The sequence below is a fragment of the Engystomops pustulosus genome, chromosome 1, assembly GCF_040894005.1.
Source record: "Engystomops pustulosus chromosome 1, aEngPut4.maternal, whole genome shotgun sequence".
Classification (NCBI taxonomy): domain Eukaryota; kingdom Metazoa; phylum Chordata; class Amphibia; order Anura; family Leptodactylidae; genus Engystomops; species Engystomops pustulosus.
In genome coordinates, this window is record NC_092411.1 from 15,121,047 (window position 1) to 15,143,990 (window position 22,944).

The 22,944-nt window shown below is 44.7% G+C and overlaps 1 protein-coding gene across 2 annotated transcripts in view; it reads right to left on the bottom strand.

Moving 5' to 3' along the window:
* The window catches only part of CCDC68 (coiled-coil domain containing 68), a 36,553-nt gene extending 19,769 nt beyond the window's left edge, over positions 1 to 16,784 (bottom strand). Inside the window, exons 1-4 of one of the 2 annotated variants that reach the window (XM_072133890.1) lie at positions 16,486 to 16,784; positions 7,966 to 8,111; positions 4,736 to 4,810; positions 196 to 339 (exon numbers count right to left, since the gene is read on the bottom strand). In XM_072133890.1, the coding sequence (XP_071989991.1) occupies positions 196 to 339; positions 4,736 to 4,810; positions 7,966 to 8,111; positions 16,486 to 16,561 (441 nt within the window). In that variant the 5' untranslated portion in view covers positions 16,562 to 16,784. Of the gene's footprint in view, positions 1 to 195; positions 340 to 4,735; positions 4,811 to 7,965; positions 8,112 to 16,249; positions 16,337 to 16,485 lie in introns of those variants that run through there. The other variant, XM_072133899.1, reaches the window with a different exon arrangement.
* Positions 16,785 to 22,944: the final 6,160 nt, after the last annotated feature.

Here is a 22,944-nt window from a genome sequence, read left to right on the forward strand (position 1 = left end):
AGCCTTTAAAAAAAACTAAAAAAATAGGGAATAAGAAGTTAGAAGAAGATCAGATCCTGCCAGAGGACGCACACCAGTATGTCAGTGTGCTTGGTTTACAGTCCTTCATCCTGGTGGTAGATGTCCTTTAAAGGGATCTTTTTCCCACTGTAGAGGGCATCATAAATTTAAAATACTTGGCCCAGAGCTCCGCACCTTAATCTGCAGATCTTCATTGTCTCTGTGAACATCCAGAATCTGAAGGTCCTGATCCTTTAATTTTTCAACAATGCGTTTATACCGCGAGCTGAAGGATTCCGCGTCTTCGTTACTGTAACCATTTTGCTTTGTGTGGGAATTCTGAGATGGAAATGAGTCAAAAGTCAATGGAAATATGTTATACATTGATTAGTTGTACGGGGGTCGTAACACTTTTTGTTAAGTAGGTGAACCTCTTTGGTGAGCAGATGACCAGTGGGGGCCCTTATATCAAGAATGGACCCCCACATAATATCTGCAACTAACAGGATAACCCAAAAGGGGCAACCTTTTATAAGACTAATATCTGGATTCTTATAGCCAGGAAGCAGAAAGTTGCTTTTTTAAAGGGAGTTGGGCAACTTATTCTGTTACTGCCTATTAGTGAGTCAGTGGAAGGTCTACACCGGACTCCGATCTCTTGGCTAAAGTGCAGGGACTCTGGAGGACCTGGCATGGGCGTTGTGCTGATCACTGGGATTTGGAGAGTGGAAACTCTTTGGCTTAGTGTCAAGGAAGACTTCAGCAACGCTGTAAAGATTATGTCTACTAACAGCAAATGTTAGTAAGCAGCAACTGCCTCATTAGCATATGGAATCAACTGAAAATATCTCGGAAAAGGCATAAGAGCAGAAATGCTAAAGGTGCGATGGCAATCACAGGGCATTTTACTTCAACATGCTGCCAGCAGATTATAACACTTAGCGGAGGTGATGGACTCCCTTTAATAGTTTATAGCACGGGAGTCAAACAGAAGGTGTGTGGGCCAAATCTGACCGGCTCGTCACCCTGTCCCTATGCTGCACTATTAAAGAGAGCTGCATATAGCTACTATACAGAGTAAAAGAAAACTACTGCTGCTTAGGGGGGAGTAGGAAAAGTTGAGTACATTTTTTTTTCTACATTGGCACATACATCGCGGAGAGGTGTGGAGGGGGGCAGGGAGTCCTTCACATATGAGAGGGGGGCTAGAGGGGATAGAGTAAAAGGACTGTTGGCTGCAGCGGGGGGGGGGGATGGGTGCACCTTGACTGTTGGCTGCAGGGGGGGGGGGGGCACCGTGACTGTTGGCTGCAGCGGGGGGGCACGGTGACTGTTGGCTGCAGCGGGGGGGCACGGTGACTGTTGGCTGCAGAGGGGGGGGGCACCGTGACTGTTGGCTGCAGCGGGGGGGGGGGGCACCGTGACTGTTGGCTGCAGCGGGGGGGGGGGCACCGTGACTGTTGGCTGCAGCGGGGGGGGGGCACCGTGACTGTTGGCTGCAGCGGGGGGGGGCACCGTGACTGTTGGCTGCAGCGGGGGGGGGCACCGTGACTGTTGGCTGCAGCGGGGGGGGGGGGGCACCGTGACTGTTGGCTGCAGCGGGGGGGGGGGCACCGTGACTGTTGGCTGCAGCGGGGGGGGGGGCACCGTGACTGTTGGCTGCAGCGGGGGGGGGGCACCGTGACTGTTGGCTGCAGCGGGGGGGGGGGCACCGTGACTGTTGGCTGCAGCGGGGGGGGGGGCACCGCGACTGTTGGCTGCAGCGGGGGGGGGGGCACCGCGACTGTTGGCTGCAGCGGGGGGGGGGGCACCGCGACTGTTGGCTGCAGCGGGGGGGCACCGTGACTGTTGGCTGCAGCGGGGGGGCACCGTGACTATGGGCTGTTGCGGGGGCACCGTGACTATGGGCTGTTGCGGGGGCACCGTGACTATGGGCTGTTGCGGGGGCACCGTGACTATGGGCTGCTGCAAGGGCACCGTGACTATGGGCTGCTGTAAGGGCACTGTGACTATGGGCTGCTGTAAGGGCACTGTGACTATGGGCTGCTGTAAGGGCACTGTGACTATGGGCTGCTGTAAGGGCACTGTGACTATGGGCTGCTGTAAGGGCACTGTGGCTATTGGCTGCTATCAGTGCACTGTGACTATGGGTTAAGGAAACTATGAGGCTTATGTGCCCCCCCTCCCCGAGTGGAAATAAGTTTGACAGCTCTGGTTTGTAGGAAACAGCCCCAAATTACCCAGAAGTATTTACTCTCATCTATGGAAGTTCTTCAGGAGTCGCCTGATGAGGACCAACTAGTTCTTTCTGTACTTTTCACCGTGACTTTACTGATTGTCTTGTTTTTTCAGCGTCCAGCAGAAATTTGACCCCAGGATTACGAATTCATCACGCAAATTCTTATCGAGAGTCATGAGAATGGAGGCGGCGCAGGCACATACACCCGCTGAGTACACACCGGAGGTCAACAACTTTACAGCTCATCTGGTTTCACTAATCCAATGTAATTGCAGAGAGCAAACAGGGGCGGGATATAGTCATCGCTACTTGGGAAAGAAACTAACCCCCCGGGGCGAAAAATACAATGTATAAATATAACCTCTAAAATCTAAAAATAGAATGATATAACAAATATGCTCATTTTTATGTCATGCCCTTTATTTTCATTACTTTTATATATACTCACCGGCCACTTTATTAGGTACACCTGTCCAACTGCTCGTTAACACTTAATTTCTAATCAGCCAATCACATGGCGGCAACTCAGTACATTTAGGCATGTAGACATGGTCAAGACAATCTCCTGCAGTTCAAACCGAGCATCAGTATGGGGAAGAAAGGTGATTTGAGGCCTTTGAACGTGGCATGGTTGTTGGTGCCAGAAGGGCTGGTCTGAGTATTTCAGAAACTGCTGATCTACTGGGATCTTCACGCACAACCATCTCTAGGGTTTACAGAGAATGGTCCGAAAAAGAAAAAACATCCAGTGAGCGGCAGTTCTGTGGGCGGAAATGCCTTGTTGATGCCAGAGGTCAGAGAAGAATGGGCAGACTGGTTCGAGCTGATAGAAGGCAACAGTGACTCAAATCGCCACCCGTTACAACCAAGGTAGGCAGAAGAGCATCTCTGAACGCACAGTACGTCCAACTTTGAGGCAGATGGACTACAGCAGCAGAAGACCACACCGGGTGCCACTGCTTTCAGCTGAGAACAGGAAACTGAGGCTACAATTTGCACAAGCTCATCGAAATTGGACAGTAGAAGATTGGAAAAACGTTGCCTGGTCTGATGAGTCTCGATTTCTGCTGCGACATTCGGATGGTAGGGTCAGAATTTGGCATCAACAACATGAAAGCATGGATCCATCCTGCCTTGTATCAGCGGTTCAGGCTGGTGGTGGTGGTGTCATGGTGTGGGGAATATTTTCTTGGCACTCTTTGGGCCCCTTGGTACAACGCCACAGCCTACCTGAGTATTGTTGCTGACCATGTCCATCCCTTTATGAGCACAATGTACCCTGTAACATCTGATGGCTACTTTCAGCAGGATAATGCGCCATGTCATAAAGCTGGAATCATCTCAGACTGGTTTCTTGAACATGACAATGAGGTCACTGGACACAAATGGCCTCCACAGTCACCAGATCTCAATCCAATAGAGCATCTTTGGGATGTGGTGGAACGGGAGATTCACATCATGGATGTGCAGCCGACAAATCTGCGGCAACTGTGTGATGCCATCATGTCAATATGGAGCAAAATCTCTGAGGAGCTTCCAGCACCTTGTTGTATCTATGCCACGAAGAATTGAGGCAGTTCTGAAGGCAAAAGGGGGTCCAACCCGTTACTAGCATGGTGTACCTAATAAAGTGGCCGGTGAGTGTACATTATATGCAAAAAATATGAAACATTCCACTAAATCAGTTACAAGACACTGACATTTCCTGTTTTTGGCAGCTCACTATCCAGTTTTATTACATAGATTACACATCTCTCCCTGGACAATACCTAACACTGGCCGCAGAGAGCACAGAACAGCAGTGTGAGGACATATACCCAGTACAGTCTTGGAATATAAATTCATATTTCACAGTCCTGCTGCTACTAATAACATAATCAAAGGTCTGATTACACATCTCTCCCAGGACAATACCCAACAATGGCTGCAGAGAACACAGCAGTGTGAGGACATATACCTGGTATAATCCTGAAATATAAATACAAATTTCACAGTTCTGCTGCTACTAATAACATAACCAAAAGTCTGATTACACATCTCTCCACTGACAACCACTAACACTGGCTGCAGAGAGCACATAACACAGCAGTGTGAGGACATATACCCGGTACAATACTAAAATATAAATTCATATTTCACAGTCCTGCTGCTACTAATAACATAACCAAAATGTCAGATTACACATCTCTCCAGGGACAACACCTAATACTGGCTGCAAAGAGCACAGAGAACAGCAGTGTGAGGACATATATCCAGTACAAAAGTATGATTACACTAAAATCCAGAGTCAATGCCTTACACTGGATGTAGTCTCTGTGGACAAAACTTCTGAGCTAGAGAGTTGCATTATGAGTAGGATTGTTATTTATTTTATTTTTTTTAAAGCTTAGTATTTTTCAAGAAAAAAATACCATAATAATAATAATTTTTATTTATATAGCGCCATCATATTCCGCAGCGCTTTACCATGCAAGGTTTAGAAAAATATTTATTTACCTTCTCCTGTGAACTCTTATTGGACAAGTCGTCCTTAAATAATTGACTCTGAATCTTCTCTAAAGTTGCTCGGATCTGAAAAAAAAAAAAAAAGAGAAAACTTTAGCCTTCAGACTGTGAACTACAGCACAGAGGGGCTCTGGTGACGCTCCCAGAGCCCTTCTAGCTAGTAAGTGTCCCTACCTACTCTTCTAGAGTAAGTGCCCCTAGTTTATTATGATAGATTGTAATGGTAGATTTCCTTAAAGCGTTCCATTTTTTTTCCATTAAATGGGTCCAATTTTTTTGCCATTATTTGATAATATATCTCTATAAGTGTTGTTTCTATACAGGTTTTCGTCTCCCTATGTCACATCCCTCCTCTCCTAGTGTCACCCCATGTTTCTTGGGATGCAGCAATGTATTTTATATTATTGCAAATTTGCTACTTTGTTAAAAAAAAATTTAATGTCTATTATTTTTTGCTGTAAAGTATGTGCTGCTGCTTCTCATAGCTGGCTGTGCTGCATCTGCAGGAGGAGGTGTACAGATAAAAGAGAGAACTCAGGCAGAGCCTGCAGGAGGAGGTGTACAGATAAAAGAGAGAACTCAGGCAGAGCCTGCAGGAGGAGGTGTACAGATAAAAGAGAGAACTCAGGCAGAGCCTGCAGGAGGAGGTGTACAGATAAAAGAGAGAACTCAGGGCAGAGCCTGCAGGAGGAGGTGTACAGATAAAAGAGAGAACTCAGGGCAGAGCCTGCAGGAGGAGGTGTACAGATAAAAGAGAGAACTCAGGGCAGAGCCTGCAGGAGGAGGTGTACAGATAAAAGAGAGAACTCAGGCAGAGCCTGCAGGAGGAGGTGTACAGATAAAAGAGAGAACTCAGGCAGAACCTACAGGAGGAGGTGTACAGATAAAAGAGAGAACTCAGGCAGAGCCTGCAGGAGGAGGTGTACAGATAAAAGAGAGAACTCAGGGCAGAGCCTGCAGGAGGAGGTGTACAGATAAAAGAGAGAACTCAGGGCAGAGCCTGCAGGAGGAGGTGTACAGATAAAAGAGAGAACTCAGGGCAGAGCCTGCAGGAGGAGGTGTACAGATAAAAGAGAGAACTCAGGCAGAGTCTGCAGGAGGAGGTGTAGAGATAAAAGAGAGAACTCAGGCAGAGACTGCAGGAGGAGGTGTACAGATAAAAGAGAGAACTCAGGCAGAGTCTGCAGGAGGAGGTGTAGAGATAAAAGAGAGAACTCAGGCAGAGCCTGCAGGAGGAGGTGTAGAGATAAAAGAGAGAACTCAGGCAGAGCCTGCAGGAGGAGGTGTAGAGATAAAAGAGAGAACTCAGGCAGAGCCTGCAGGAGGAGGTGTAGAGATAAAAGAGAGAACTCAGGCAGAGCCTGCAGGAGGAGGTGTAGAGATAAAAGAGAGAACTCAGGCAGAACCTGCAGGAGGAGGTGTAGAGATAAAAGGGAGAACTCAGGCAGAGTCTGCAGGAGGAGGTGTAGAGATAAAAGGGAGAACTCAGGCAGAACCTACAGGAGGAGGTGTAGAGATAAAAGGGAGAACTCAGGCAGAACCTGCAGTAGGAGGTGTAGAGATAAAAGAGAGAACTCAGGCAGAACCTGCAGGAGGAGGTGTAGAGATAAAAGAGAGAACTCAGGCAGAGCCTGCAGGAGGAGGTGTACAGATAAAAGAGAGAACTCAGGGCAGAGCCTGCAGGAGGAGGTGTACAGATAAAAGAGAGAACTCAGGCAGCGTCTGCAGGAGGAGGTGTACAGATAAAAGAGAGAACTCAGGGCAGAGCCTGCAGGAGGAGGTGTACAGATAAAAGAGAGAACTCAGGCAGAGTCTGCAGGAGGAGGTGTAGAGATAAAAGAGAGAACTCAGGCAGAGACTGCAGGAGGAGGTGTAGAGATAAAAGAGAGAACTCAGGCAGAGCCTGCAGGAGGAGGTGTAGAGATAAAAGAGAGAACTCAGGCAGAGCCTGCAGGAGGAGGTGTAGAGATAAAAGAGAGAACTCAGGCAGAGCCTGCAGGAGGAGGTGTAGAGATAAAAGAGAGAACTCAGGCAGAGCCTGCAGGAGGAGGTGTAGAGATAAAAGAGAGAACTCAGGCAGAACCTGCAGGAGGAGGTGTAGAGATAAAAGAGAGAACTCAGGCAGAGCCTGCAGGAGGAGGTGTACAGATAAAAGAGAGAACTCAGGCAGAGCCTGCAGGAGGAGGTGTAGAGATAAAAGAGAGAACTCAGGCAGAGCCTGCAGGAGGAGGTGTAGAGATAAAAGAGAGAACTCAGGCAGAGCCTGCAGGAGGAGGTGTACAGATAAAAGAGAGAACTCAGGCAGAACCTGCAGGAGGAGGTGTAGAGATAAAAGAGAGAACTCAGGCAGAACCTGCAGGAGGAGGTGTACAGATAAAAGAGAGAACTCAGGCAGAACCTGCAGGAGGAGGTGTAGAGATAAAAGAGAGAACTCCGGCAGAACCTGCAGGAGGAGGTGTACAGATAAAAGAGAGAACTCAGGCAGAACCTGCAGGAGGAGGCATAGAAATCAAACTGCCATCATCAATGTAAAGAAAAAAAAAGAGAGAATAGCCCAAGGCCGACTCTGCAGGTGAAGGGGAGAAGAGATCACTCAAAAAGGCAGTATCATGATGGAAAATGATAGAGATGGTTTTTCATAGGCTGTAGAAGGGAGGAATACAGCAAGTGATGGCTGAAGCATCCTGGACATGCAGACCTCGCATACAGAAACAGTAGCAGGTTAAAGAATGTGGTTTTAAGAATTAGCATCAACCAAACAACAAACATATGTAAAGAAAAAAGCAAACCTTCTGTGCATATGCACAAGAATCCTATGGGTATGGTATTAAATTTGTTCAGTTATTATAAATTGCTAATAGGGATAGTGTCAGAACGTCTGCAGGATCCAGGTCATCAGTCATCAGCTTTCCTGCTTGACTGACTATTCCAGCACCCTCTCTCTGTTATTCTTCAGCCTCAGGATTTTGTACCGCGCTGCCATCTTTGTTTTGATTCGGTTTGTCTGACTTCACCTAGTTGTGTGACTTGTGTCTCTTTGTTAGTCTGAATTATTCTGTGCACATATCCAGAGTAGGGAGCGTCGCCCAGTTGCGATTTAGCGCAGGGCCAGCAAGTAGTCAGGGACAGAGGTTGTGGGAAGCGCAGGACTCGCACTTCTTCCATGTCCTGAACATTCTGTAGATAATAAGCATGAAGCAGAACACGCGGGGATTACTCACAGTGCGGACATATTCCGTCTCCTCCTTGATGTGCGCCGCTGTTGACCCGTACATGTAAAAAATATCATCTTCCTTTGAACCTTGAGAAACTTTTCTCATGAATCCATTTTCTGGGGGTGAAATAGTTGTCATTTTTCTTACATTTCCTGGAAGAAAGACAAATATTTATAACATCAAAAGAATAGAATCTGAATATAACAATAACAACAATACTGAAAAGAACAATATATTAAAAATTGTATCTGAAAATTCTAAGCACAAACCAAAATACGACCCCACCTACGACCCTGCTACAAGGTAGGGGGCCTCACATGCCCATGTATACTCAAATATACATTCTATTCCGATTCTGTTTTTTTGTTGTGGTTTATATCCCCTGGGGACCACAGATACCTGCCGGCTATCCATTGCAAATTTTCTAAAATTTTTACAGCCAAAGTTTTGTGGGAGTAAAAATTTTCACCCCTAAATTGTTCTATATCCCACTGTCTGAATGGTGGTTGTACATGGTTTGACTGCAAGTGAGTGAAACTATTAAAAAAAAGTTTTTATCAACCCATCCTTATCCTTATCTCCAGCTGACATAAGTGTGGGACTCATTACAAGGGAGAGATCGCTGATACACTGTAACGAGTCCTGTGCTCGCTTCAGCCAGATGTGATCAGCACAAGTTTTGAGTGACTAGATGTAAACAGGATTGTTAGTACTGACAGCAAGCAGAGATCTTGAAAAAACATACAAAACATATTTGAATAATTTGCATTCTCAAATTAAAATGTTTAATTAAAATACAAATTATCTTTAAAGGGGTTGTCCACCTTAAGTACATTCTAGCAAATAACTGATATTGTGTGTGTAATGAAAATATATACATTTTTGCAGTACACTTATTGTATCAATTCTTCATGGTTTCCAAGATCTCTGCTTGCTGTCATGCAACAGGAAGCTTCATCATTTAATTCCTGCAGATAAACACCGGTCCGTGGTCATGTGATGTCACACAGGTGATCGGCTCATTATAACAAACAGTGTAATCAAAGAAGGTTATGGGATATAATGAGCCATGCACCTGTGTGAAATCACATGACCAGGGAAAAAACAAGCCGTGCACCTGTGTGACATCACATGACCAGGGATATTTATAACGAGCCGTGCACCTGTGTGACATCACATGACCAGGGATATATAACGAGCCGTGCACCCGTGTGACATCACATGACCAGGGATATATAACGAGCCGTGCACCTGTGTGACATCACACAACCAGGGATATATAACGAGCCGTGCACCTGTGTGACATCACACAACCAGGGATATATAACGAGCCGTGCACCTGTGTGACATCACATGACCAGGGATATATATAAAGAGCTGTGCACCTGTGTGACATCACATGACAAGGAATATATAACGAGCCGTGCACCTGTTTGACATCACATGACCATGGATATAACGAGCCATTGACCTGTTTGATATCACGTAACCATGGATGTAACGACCCGTGCAACTGTGTGAAATCACATGACCAGGGATATATAACGAGCCGTGCACCTGTGTGACATCCCATGACCAGGGATATAACAAGCCGTGCACCTGTGTGACATCACATGACCAGGGATATAACGAGCCGTGTACCTATGTGACATCACATGAACAGGGAAATATAATGAGCCGTGCACCTGTGTGACATCACATGAACAGGGAAATATAATGAGCCGTGCACCTGTGTTACATCACATGACCAGGGATATAACGAGCCGTGCACCTGTGTGACATCACATGACCAGGGATATAATGAGCCGTGCAACTGTGTGACATCACATGACAAGGAATATAACGAGCCGTGCACCTGTGTGACATCACATGACCTGGGATATAACGAGCCATGGACCTGTGTTACATCACATGACCAGGGAAATAACGAGCCATACACCTGTGTGACATCAGATGACCAGGGATATACAACGAGCCGTGCACCTGTGTGACATCACATGACCATGGACCGGTGTTTATCTACAGAAAGTAAACAATGAAACTTTCTGTTGCATGACAGCAAGCAGAGATCTAGTGAGGAATTGATGCAGACAGTATATTGGAAAATGTAATAACTTTTCATTCCACAAACAATATCAATTATTTGCTGGAATGTGCTTAGAGTAGATAACCTCTATTTAAAATTCACTTCTAAAAACGGTTTACAAAAATACAATGTGACAGCAGATACAAAGCAGCTATTGTCGAGCGCAGATTATTAACACTCCTGTCCCTTTAAGGTGAGTGGTTTCCTGCCTGCGCCTCGGGTGTGTTTGTGTCTCGGTCTCCAGAGACAATGGGAAATCTTATAAGACAAATCCTTATACAGAGGAGATGAGCCTCCAGCCCGGCCGATACAATGTGCTCCATTCATAACAAATCTGCAACATTATAACAGAAAGAGCAGAAGAACATTCACCTACAATGAGCCAAGTCTATGCATCAGGGTGGAGAGATCAGCTATTAAAATATTTTCTGGCTGCAATTTTTTTTGGGGGGGAAGGAGTATGGAGAAAATATCTCAGCTCAGAGACACATGTAGACGTGATGTTCCCATGTTTTCAAGCCCACAATCCCATTTCCATTTACTTCAACCAATCCGAGTGCAAAAGATAAAGTGAAGGATAGAAAGAGTTAAATGTTAAAATCCTGACTTCCTGCAACCAAACCTGTCAGTCTCTTCCATAAGAAATAGATTGATAACCACAGAGATTTTGCATAATATAGAGAAGTACTGGGCTGTATTAATCTGAATAAAACACTTGGGGCAAGATAGAAGCTTCCTCTGATCTTCAACAGTCTCTGTGCCTGTTGCATCTCCCCATTCTCAGAAGCATCAGTAGGATCACATAGTACATGTAGAAGTGCTAACCTATACTAATGGGAATAAAGCACTTGGGGTGAGATAGAAACTTCCTATAATCTCCAGCAATCTCTGCATGTGCCTCTCCTCTCACTCAAAAACATCAACAAGATTATTTAGCATAATATAGAGAAGTGCTGGTCTGTACTAATCGGAATAAAACACTTGATCTCCAACAGTCGCTGTGCCTGCATCTCCCAACTCTCAGAAGCATCAGCAGGATCATGTATAAGATAGATGTGTATAAAGCACTTTGGGTGAGATAGAAACTTACTGGCCTACATTTACTAAGGTGCTTGCGCCAGTTTTCTGTCGGACTTTGCACGTTCTTTCCCATACTGCTTGCACGAGTATTTAAAGGGAACCTGTCACCAGGAGAAGGGAACCTGTCACCAGGAGACCCATTTTTAGCATTCCCCCAGCCCCCACAGAGCATAGTACATACACTGCCAAAGTGTTTTTGTATAAAAAATAGGTTTTACAGAAAAAAAGATATGTTATATTGTACCTTTCATCAGCATCTGCTGTGTGACTAGGCAGTTGCCAATTGGGAGGATCTGGAAAGGAGCAGTCCCCCCCCCACCCCCACCCTTGGGAAACAGCTTCTCCATGTGTCCTTTTCAAATATATGAATAACTCCTCTCACTCGGGATTGGCTGTAGAGGAGCAGGGGGCGTCGCTAAGACCAGTGATGGGTGTTTTCATATATTTGAAAAGGACACATGGAGAAGCTGTTTCCCAAGGGTGGGGAGGAACTGCTCGTTTCCAGTCCCTCCCAATAGGCAACTGCCTAGTCACACAGCACATGCTAATGAAAGGTACAATATAACATATCTTTTTTTCTGTAAAACCAATTTTTAATACAAAAACACTTTGGCAGTGTATGTACTATGCTCTGTGGGGGGGGGGGGGTTAAAAATGGGTCTCCTGGTGACAGGTTCCCTTTAAGAAGTGTCCACACCACATATGTGGCCGTTTGGTCTCGTGGCTGCCACATTTATCATCCAAAGTCCGACAGAAATTAGTTGCATGCCCCATGTTAAAGGTGCACCAAAAATGTTGGGGCAGTGCAGGGGGGCGTCAGATTCATGAAGAATGGGCACCATAAATTCTGAATCTGCATTATACACAGACAAACTGAACATAGCACAGGATGCACTGTTCTTAGTAAATGTGGGCCACTATATTCTCCAGCAACCTCACTCAGTGCCCGTGTCTCTCCAGTATCACCCAGAAGCATCAGTAGGATCATATAGGACAATATAGAGATAACTTGAATAAAGCACTTTGGGTGAGATAGAAACAGTTTTCCCCAGAGCCTGTTGCTACAAAGACAGATTCTGTAGAGATTTTACATAAGTGTAATAAAGAAATTTTTCTCTTTTATATAAATATTACAAAAAATATATATTATTGTATATTATTTATATTTAATGTAAATATGTACTATGCAAAATGTGTTGGCAAGTAGGATCCTAAATGAGCAATGTGGACAACCCCTTTAAGAAATATGACAGGTTCATGCTCCACTCTGCAGGCAACAATTGTGATTGACCTTCTGTATGTTATAGTTTTATATATGTTTTACAAGCCAGGACCCTGTTGACATCACACTGACAGCTCAGTGTAACATCCACAGGACAGTATGTGACTCAAGTGACGGCGACTCCTGACTTTATACAGAATATGATTTACAAATCTATTGTTCACAAGAGGAACCTGATAAAACAAGTTCTCACAACTCAAAGGTTACACAGAGCTGAATAGTAAGGTCGTGCAGATCAGGTAGATTTTACCTCTAGTTTGCAAAACACAGTCAGTGTAACAATTAATTACACCAGCAGCCCACACCGGATAGATCAAGGAGGCTCCAGCGATGAGGCCAGACTCGCTGGGTACAAGTACATAGTGCTTTCGGCACCTGAAGGGGGACGGGTACAATGAAGGAGACGGGAATATTTAAAGATCGGAAGCCATCGACCTTCCGAAGATGACGTGGGGGTAACACTGGAGGGCTATTTACATATGTAGGAAAATCATTTTTTTAGCCAAACTAAAGTTCGCGAATCCCAACTAAAGTATGTGCCAGCATCAGCATTAAATAGCCTACCGGGTGCTCTGCTCACATGATTTCATCATGCAAGCAGTGGTAGGTTTCCTTTAAATCCTTGCACATCCATTCTTGCTCTCAATCTACATGTACACAAGAGTTAAATCAGGACCTTTAAAGGTCTTGCAAAGGTCCTGAAACCACAGATTGAAATCAGGTAGAAGGGATTCTAAGAATCTGATTCTAGTACCACATGTAGGAAGTGATTTCAGACTTGTAGGGGCTATAATATTCCTACAGCCCAGGGGCCATGGCGGTCTTGACCCACCCTCTCTTTACTACCAAGTGGTGTAGAGGGTGAAATAGTCATTAATGGCTTTGCACTGACAAAGAACAACATACAATTACCTAAAAGTCAAGGTCATTGTGTCGTCCTATGTGAATATATTCCAGCATGAAGACCAGAACAGTATTTTAAGCTTATTTCATAAATTACATATACGCCATAGCACAAAACAAAAATGTAAATAAGATAGTTGTAAAAGACAATTATTAGAGAACAAAATCTTAAAATTAGAGAACACTTTCAGATTCCTGCAGGTTGTTGGTGTTAATCTGCCACCTGGTGCTAATTGTCTTAACTAAAGCTATTAAACTGGAGCCGATTTTTCCAGTTTTCACTTGTCAAATATGTGGTGTCTGTTTGAAAAGAGATTGAAACCCTCCAGCAGCAGGTTTTCCAGAAGAAAGCCAAAGTGGCGACCCTATCAGCTATAGCAGTTGGTCATTTAAAGTCTGTAATTTCTAAAATATTCCATCTTTCCAACATCATAAACTCATTCAAGTCCTCCAAGAAGGCTGGTGCCCCCGAAAGACCAATGCAAGAGAGGACAGGATAATGCGGAGAATCTCCATGGATAATTGTTCCACCACTGCAACTGGAATTGCCGCTGGTTCAGCACTGAACATAAAGTGTTTTGACGTTTAAGAGCATTTGGACTCAAAGCCGATTTGGCCAAACCTTTCATTAGCAGAAAGAATCAGAAAGCTTGACTCACCTTTGCTAAGTAGCATGTTGTGTGGACGGAGGAGAAATGTTCCACAATTGATTTAAGTGCTGAAAGCAGTTTAATTTATTTGGGTCTGATGGGAAACACTGAGGCACATTTACTAAGGGTCTAAACGTTGCACATTCGTCGAGTTTCGTGATTATTTCCGTTTTGCCCCGAATCGCCCAGGGTTTTTGGTGCACGGCCAATCGGATTGTGGTGCATCGGCAGCGGCTTGCATGCCTCAGACAAACCGACGGATTCGGACAAACCACGGAATTTAAAAAAGGAATTGCGTTGCAAGATCGAGCACTCACATGCACCAGGAAGAAGCAGGTGAACTCCGGCCGACCTCAGCGCAGAAGCGACACATGCAGGATCTCGGGTGCACACGATCTCAGTGAATCCTGGCAGACCCAAATCCACGACGGACAATGCACCGTGGGATCACGACAGGATCGGGTATTTAAATCTGCCCCAGTTAATAAACTGGGGAAAGACTGAACCTAAAGTGTGTAAAGAAGTCAGTGAAAGGTGGTGGAAGTGTCATGGTTTGGGGAATGTTGGATCTGGTGGAGTTGGACCTCCCATACAACTACATGGCAGAAGGAATGCAAGTGTGTATCAGAACCTTCTTCGATGACATGTAATTCCTTCCTTCCTTGCATTCACCAATCAATTAGCCTGAAATTTTTGTGCAGGACAAAACTCCCTGTCACACAGCACAAAGGGTAAAACATTTTCTGATCTAAACCCAATAGAAAACCTCTGGAAAATCAAGAAACCCACAACAGTCACAGAACTTTGGAAGAGACTGAAAGAAGAGTGGAGCGGATCCCAGTGTGCCATGTGAGAGACCAGTGATGTCCTGTGGCCGGTGCAATTCCTACTGATTGGCGGAATCTTCAGAAAATAAAGTTCTAATCTTTCTCTTACAGTCATTGCTGTTCTCTAATTATCATCATCATGTTTTTTTGCAAAATAAAGGTTTTATGTTGATACAATGATGCCGAAAACACTGTTCTGGTGGCATGGAGACCCCTTACACAGATCCATCAAATGCTGAGCGAAGGAGATGACATTATTAAAAATCAAGTGATCATAAATTGTTCTCTAATGTTGATCTCCAGTGTAGATAATTAGATATGAGATATAATTATTAATAATAATTCCTTTATTTATATAGCGCACACAGATTACGCAGCGCTGCACAGAGTTTGCCAAATCAGTCCCTGTCCCCATGGGGTTCACAATCTAATCAACCTACCAGTATGTTTTGGAGTGTGGGAGGAAACCGGAGGACCCAGAGGAAACCCACACAAACACGGAGAGAACATACAAACTCTTTGCAGATGTTGACCCTGGGACTTGAACCCAGGTCCCCAGCGCTGCAAGGCTGTAATGCTAACCACTGAGCCGCCGTGCTTAATGAAAACAAAATAAAAATAGAAAGGATAGATATAAATGAAGTGTTGTACAGTGAGGTTCTATACACAGCACTGCTCATCCTCATCTCAGCACAAAAGTGTTGGTTGCATATGGACCAGTAGTACACTCGGACCTAGGACCGTTGTGTTTCTATGTTAAGGACCTGCAGGGGTTCTAATTCACCTTCAAGTAAAGGGTCACTTTCCAAATACACAATTTCTGAATACAACCTCATTACAGAACTATGTCCTTACCCCACACACAGGTAGCCGGGGGCCATTCAGGGTCTGTAGAAAGCTGCCTGTAATTACGGACGTCACTAATTGTCAAGCACTGACCCAGGCAGATCACTTACAGTACACATCAAGTACCACATTGTGTTATGGCAACTTACAGGCTCCACACATGATCCATTGTCTTATTGCACCATTTCAGGAAGTTACAGCAACAGACTTTATCATTGTGCAAAGCAGAAATACTGAGGTGGGAGGCTGGGAGTTGTAGTCCTTGAATAGAATGCGGGACGTGGAATGTTTCAGTGCAACAAATGTAATTACAAAAGGGGATTATCATAACCTGCCATGTAGGGTCATCTTATTCAGTGCTTGGTCCTGCCATTACTTATACTGCAGCCCCCTGAGCCCCTAATATCTCATATACACCCCTATAATATCTATTTATTTCTCTCTGTTATCAGCCAGTGTAGTGTGACTAGTAAACTGTATTGTTCGTCTATGGATAATGTACAGTTCTGCACAGATTTGTGACAGATACCTTAACTTATCCTCTAACTCTTCACTGCGGTCCTATAAGTGACATTCCCACTTACCCCCAGGTACACTTACCCCCAGATACACTTACCTTACTGAGAGCATCACACATCCATTCCCAAGCTTGAACTCAGTGATCATCCATCAGACCCATTACCTGGTGTGTAGCCAGCGGGACTGACAGGTGGTGACGCCCCCTAGTGACTCACCTGTAACGCTCACAGATTACAAACCTTTGTTAACCCTTTCGAATAATCTGTTCCTTGAAATCCTTCCATACAGTTAACCCCTAGCAGCATACTGGGACTTGTAGTGCATCATACATACCTGTCGGGCAGGTTTCTATGGCCGGTGGGTCTAGCTGCCGCATATCTGCGCATAGCACCGTCTCATCTAGTTGCATCCAGGTAAAAGCTGCTCCTGGCAAGGGTTAAAAATCTGTTCGACCAGTCCCTTTTAACTCATTCCTTGCCGGAGCGTACGGCTTTAGAGGGAATAGGTATCTGAATCCACCACTCCCAGGCTAAGCCCAGGAGCTCAAAGATCAGCCCAAACCTGAGATCATGAATCTCTGTGAACATGAATGAGACCTTCCCAGGAGACGGTGACATCATCCCTGATACTACGCCATTTCCATACACAGTCCTGTCCCACAGGTGTGGCCTGGATGATACGGACGTAGAGCGCTGCAGGTTTCCCGGATGACGACCTTATCTGGTGCATCGCACGGGGACAAGTCATTGCTGGATACAAGTTATCAAGAGTTAATTACGGGTTTCTATGTATAACTACTTACCTTATTTATTTATTATAATATTTATATTATTATAGTTATTATTATATCTCTATACTGGGTTGTGATTTATTTACATATTTGCATTCATTTACATAAATTTACATCTATTTAAAGTAAATTAAAATATTTTTGTCGAATCATTATGGAAATGTATGGAATTGGTGTTTGACTTGCTTTATTTGTATTTTATACGTACATTTTGTCAATAAAAATTATGATTTATGACTTATATTTAGAATATGATACATTATTATTATATTGTATATTAGATTAATTTGTAGTTTTATGTTAGTTTTCTCTCTGTCTTTACTGTTTCAGTGGTTTCTGATCTCTGGTATTTGCCTTATTATTATTTTTCAAACAGACACAAGGGTATTGATACATTTTTGTAAATTTTTTGTCAAAGGAAATCTACCATCAAAATCCATCCTGATAAACCAGGGACATCTACTTATAGATCCAGGCACCGTGACTGCAGTAATTTTCTAATATTTGTTATCCATGGCCTCGATAGTTCTAAAATCAACTTGTAAAATTATTGTAATGAGCCAGAAGAAACCTCTCCATGCTTAGCTTCACAGGCTGTTACACTGTGTCGGATCAATTCCCCTCTTCCACTGTGTGAGATTACAGCAGACAGAGGGGATGGGAAGTGCTCAGGGAGGAGCGGAGGGGAAGACAGTGTAACAGCCTGTGAAGCTGCAGCATGGCTATGCTAGTAGGGGTTCTGGTAACGCTCCTGGGCATAACTACGCCCACATACAGAGCCATAAAATTAAAATAATGCACCCAGGGAATCTGCTGCCAAAAATTGCATGAATTAACTGGTCAAAATATAGAATTCCCGGGTAATAACTCACAAGTTTCTCAACTGAACTTTGTCCTTAAACTCCTACTCTTGGCTCTATCCATCACTGTGTTGATATAGAGTATTTATTGATGAATAAATATGGTGATAAACCAGTCAGCCAAGGCAGTAAGCTATAGATAACCGGGGTGACCTTTGTACGGCTCGTGTTCCTGTTTCGGACTGATTATCCTGGATATTGTAGGACATTCGGAGGCGCGGTTCTGGTTGATACCCATCCAAGTCTAAAACATCCAAGTCCAATCTAACAAATCTTAACCCCCAGGCAGTAGATGAAAATTTCCTCATAATAGGAGAGAAACTGAGGGACCCCATGACCCCCCCTGTCACATAGGAAGACACCAGTATAACAGGGGCACATGGAGGACACGCAGTAACATTGTATCCGCGCCCTGGAGCCGTGTAATTCCGGAATCCTACAAATGATTATGTTTTTTTTATATTAGCCAATTCAGAAAATTACTAGAAGGGTAAACATGGATACAGTAATTAAAGGGAATAAAGATTCTTATCATTATGAGAAAGTAGATAATATTCTGTCCCAGGACTCAGGGAGGCAGCCGGGAGCAGGTCTGGGCATGGGCACTGCCAAAGGTCCTGGCCGCCAGCCCAAACCCATCTCTAATAATCCACTAGTAGGACCTGGATTATAACAGCTGGGTCCATGGGGCTATATAGCACCAGGCTTGTATCTGTACTGGTGCAGTAGTAACAGCCCTGGACCTGGCACATGGTGCAGAGCACCAGCTCAATACTGATGTACAGTAACTATGTGGTCTAGTGATCTGCCCCTCGGAGAATGGGTTGGGGAAGGCAAACTACGTAACTGCCCCGGACCCCTCCCAAAGGGACTAATGGCTATAAATTCCATTTTTAAAGTGGTTTTATTTTGGGTGCCCACCCCCAAATTATTATGTGATATGCAGGCAGAATATAATTTAATACATTCAGTGTATGTATAAATTCATTTTGGATTGCTGAAAATACATGGTAATTATGGTACATATACACTATAAAGTATAATTTATTCATAGGCACATTAAGATTTAAAGTACATTGAGGAGTCTACAGGGGTACAGTGCGGTCAATTGTGGTGTGAGGGTATATATGAGATATGCAGAAACACAGTGCGGTCAAATGTGGTGTGAGAGGTACAGTTTATTTCGTATGCAGGAGCACAATGTGCTCAGTGGTGATGTGAAGGGCACATATATACAGGAGCACAGTGTGGTCAGTTGTGGTGTAAGGGGTCTATATGAAATATGCAAGAGCACAGAGTGTTCAGTTGGGGTGTAAGGGGTCTGTATGAAATATGCAAGAGCACAGAGTGTTCAGTTTGGGTGTGAAGAGTATGTATGAAATAAATAGGAGCACAGTGTGGTCAGTAGTGGTGTGAGGGGTATATATGACACTGAGTGGCAGAGTACAGTCAGGTGAGGTTTGAGGGGTATTTATGATATATGCTGGAGAATAGAGTGGTCAGTTGTGGTGCAAGGGGTATATATAAAATTTGCCTGAGCACAGTGTGGTCTGTAGTAGTGTGAGTGGTGTATATGTTATATGCAAGAGCTTAGTGTGGTCAGAAGTGGTGTGAGCAGTATATACAATATATACTGTACAAGAGCATAGTGTGGTCAGTTGTGTTTTGAGGGGTATATATAATTTAGGAGCACAGTGTGAGACATAGGGGCATATTTACTAAGGGTCGTGTGCCAGTTTTCTATTTGACTTTGCATGTTCTTTTCTGTGCAGACTCCTTGCACAGGTATTTAAGAACATTTGTGTTGCACGTGACCCTTTTGTGGCGCGGCCGCACTAGTCTTCATGCGACACAAATTTCTGCACCCAGGGGGCGTTCCGGTGCTCAGTCGGACCGTGCGCCACATTTAAAATGCAAAGACCCACAGAAGTGTGTCGCACACCCCATGTTAAAGGTGCACCAACAAAAAAAATGGTGCCCTCTGTTGGAGCAGTGCAGGGGGCGCCCCCTGTTCACTACACAGGACACTGCACCTAGTACACACTGCACTGTTGTTAGTAAATGTGCCCCATTGTGTGTTTTTTTGGGGAGGAGGTGTCCAAGTAGTTTCAGATCCCTCTGTGTAGGATGGGTCATGCGAGGGAGCTTAGGTTTCCTGATGGTGGGCGGGTGCTTGGCCAAAGCTATTTTAAGTGAGGTAAATTGGTGGTGATTATTCTGTGGTTAAAGGTCCGGTATTATTAAAAGAGTTGAATTACAGACTCCGTGAGGGGGTGACCCTTAGGAGATTGGTTGGTTGGCCACATTCTGCTCTTGCCAGGAGGTTTGGGGCTTGTGGATACGGTAGGTGTGGCTTTGAGCGGTGTTTATAGTATATATTACATAATGTTATACCAGAAGTTGGTTGTCAAATGGACAAAAAATTGGTTTACGACGCTGTTGTCAGGAACCGTCTTAGTTAAAATTGTATCTGGATTGTAATAAATATTGCATTGTATATTTTGTATTCATAAAGTTTATATTTTTTTAGACCATTGTTCAGAAGATTTTAATAAAGCTGTGACCAGTCACTTTTACAACAAAAAATGTGTGGTGTTTTATTTGGTAGGGTGGTAAGGAGTTCATTTTCAGCTTCGGAGATTTTCCTCTGATTCAATGACAGAAGGATTTTTATCATTTTGGGCTGTTATTATGGGAACAAGGATTAACAATAAACTTCATTACAGGCAACTTTCACAACCCTTATGCTAACAATTGCAAGTTTAGTAAATGATCTGCATCCAGAAAGCTTCACCAGAGGTCACAGTGGGCAGGGGGGGTTCATTCGTAATTCTGGGTTGTTTGTAAGTCGGGTGTTCATAAAGGGGTTGGCCACTTTGAAATAAATATCTTCCATTAGACAGGTCTCTGCGTGTATATGTACCTGTGTCTTTGCCTCAGCCATTCCCTGTTCTCCACTTGTTGCCCTCTGCATCTCCACACAACTTCCTGTTTCTCTCTCCTTCAGTCCGTCCTAATGGCAGCCTCCAGTGTGTTTTTTCTCTCTCATTCCTTCTCACTGACAGACAGAGGGAGGGGGAGGAAGCAGGATGAGTCGTAATCTCCTGCTGCAGGTCCCTCCTATTTATCAGATCTCAGACATGTAAACAAAGATCCCAGACTCCACAGAGAGTCTGCACACAGCACTAAAGGAAGCATCAGGTATGATGAATGAATTGGTGAACATTCAGGGAATATTATTAAGGCAGTCAAGGAACATGGGCAAATTATGTTAAAGAGAGTTGAGGGCCTAAAAGTGGTTTAGTTTTTAGATTTTGTGAAAAACCCTAATCAATGCATATATATTTGTGGATGTGGTCACATTTGCAGACTCACCCTACAGCTGATTTATGAACTTTGTGTGCAATACTGAAGCCTTCAAGGTCCAGCTATGGGACGAGGAGTCCATTCTCAATCTGCAATCCATTAATTTCCATGGGACTTCTATTAACCCAGTTGTTACATTTACCAGCAGTCAGATCACAAATGATCAGACCTCTAACAACTGGCCATGTCTGCACCCGACCCTTCAATGTCACCTTACCTCATGACATGTCTGAGAGAGCCACCGCTAAACTGGGACCACCCCTGAGGCAGTGACTGGGTGGTCTCCATGCAGATCATTGGTTGTGCACCAGGAACTGCAAGTGCTGGTTGTCGAATGGGCATTAGTCCGAAATCCACTTCTTGCTCCATTAAGGACATTGCCCGATATCCTGCATGTGTCGCTTCCCCGCTCAGGTCCCCCGGAGTTCACCTTCTTCTTCCTGGTGCATCCAGAATCCGACAGAAATGCGGCCGTCGGAACCCTTAGTAAATAAGCCCCAATGTGCCACCTTAAATATAAAAAACTAATGGGGGGGGGGGGGACAATTTTGCTCCGGCCAAGAAAAGATGGCGTGCCCTCCTTGACTCTCCTTATAAATCCCCTATTAACTCCTCCCACCAAATCAAATCCCCCTATCACCTGAAACTACTACTACAACCCCCAAAATTGCTCCTACCACCATTTCCAGCCCTCCCAACCCATCCTGTCATGGCCGTGTTCCACCTACTTGCATCCGTCTCCATGCTCACAATGGGGCTCATTTACTAAGGGTCCGAACTATGCACTTTCGTCGGGTTTCCCGAATATTTCCGCTTTGCGGCGGATTGCCCCGGGATTTTGGCATGCGATTGGATTCTGGCGCATTGGTGGCCATCGGACAAACCAACGGATTCGGAAAAACCACGGAATTTAAAAAACGATTTGTGTTGCAAGATCAGCACTTACATGCACCGGGAAGAATGTGAACTCCGGCGGACCTCAGTGCGGAAGCGACACCTACAGGATATCAAGCGCACGACCTAAGTGAATCCTGTGAGATCCGAATCCTCGTCTGACAACGCGCCACGGGATCGCGACTGGACTGGGTGAGTAAATGTGCCCCAATATACCTGTTCTGACTTCACTAAATTTACAGAACATCTTTCTGAATAACCCCTTCATGTAAAAAGGGGTCCTTGACGGTCACCTGGTCATAACCCGGGGACTGTCTGTAGTCCAAAATTTGCTACAATGGGGCATATTTACTTACCCGGCCCATTCGCGATCCAGCGGCGCCTTCTCTGCGGTGGATTCGGGTCCGGCCGGGATTCACTAAGGCACTTCCTCCGCCATCCACCAGGTGGCGCTGCTGCGCTGAAGAGCATCGGAACGCAATTGAATACAACGAGGCCGGCTGAGTAAAGGTAAGTGCAAGCTCCGCAACAGATTTTCCGTTTTTCCGAATACGTCGGGTTTTCATTCGGCCACGCCCCCCGATTTCCGTTGCGCGCATGCCGGCGCCGATGCGCCACAAACCGATCGCGTGTGCCAAAATCCCGGGACAATACAGGGAAAAACGGCGTAAATTGGAAATATTCGGGTAACACGTCGGGAAAACGCAAATCGGGCTCTTAGTAAAAGAAGTGCTCAATTCTTCTGCAGCACCTCCACAGGTGAAATGAAGTATTACACTCCTTGTAGCAGCTCTGGCTTATAGATCAGGTTCCTATTAACAGGGTTTGTTCCGAGGACATTGCCTTTAAGAAGCCCTTAACAAATCCTTGCGTATTTCTTTC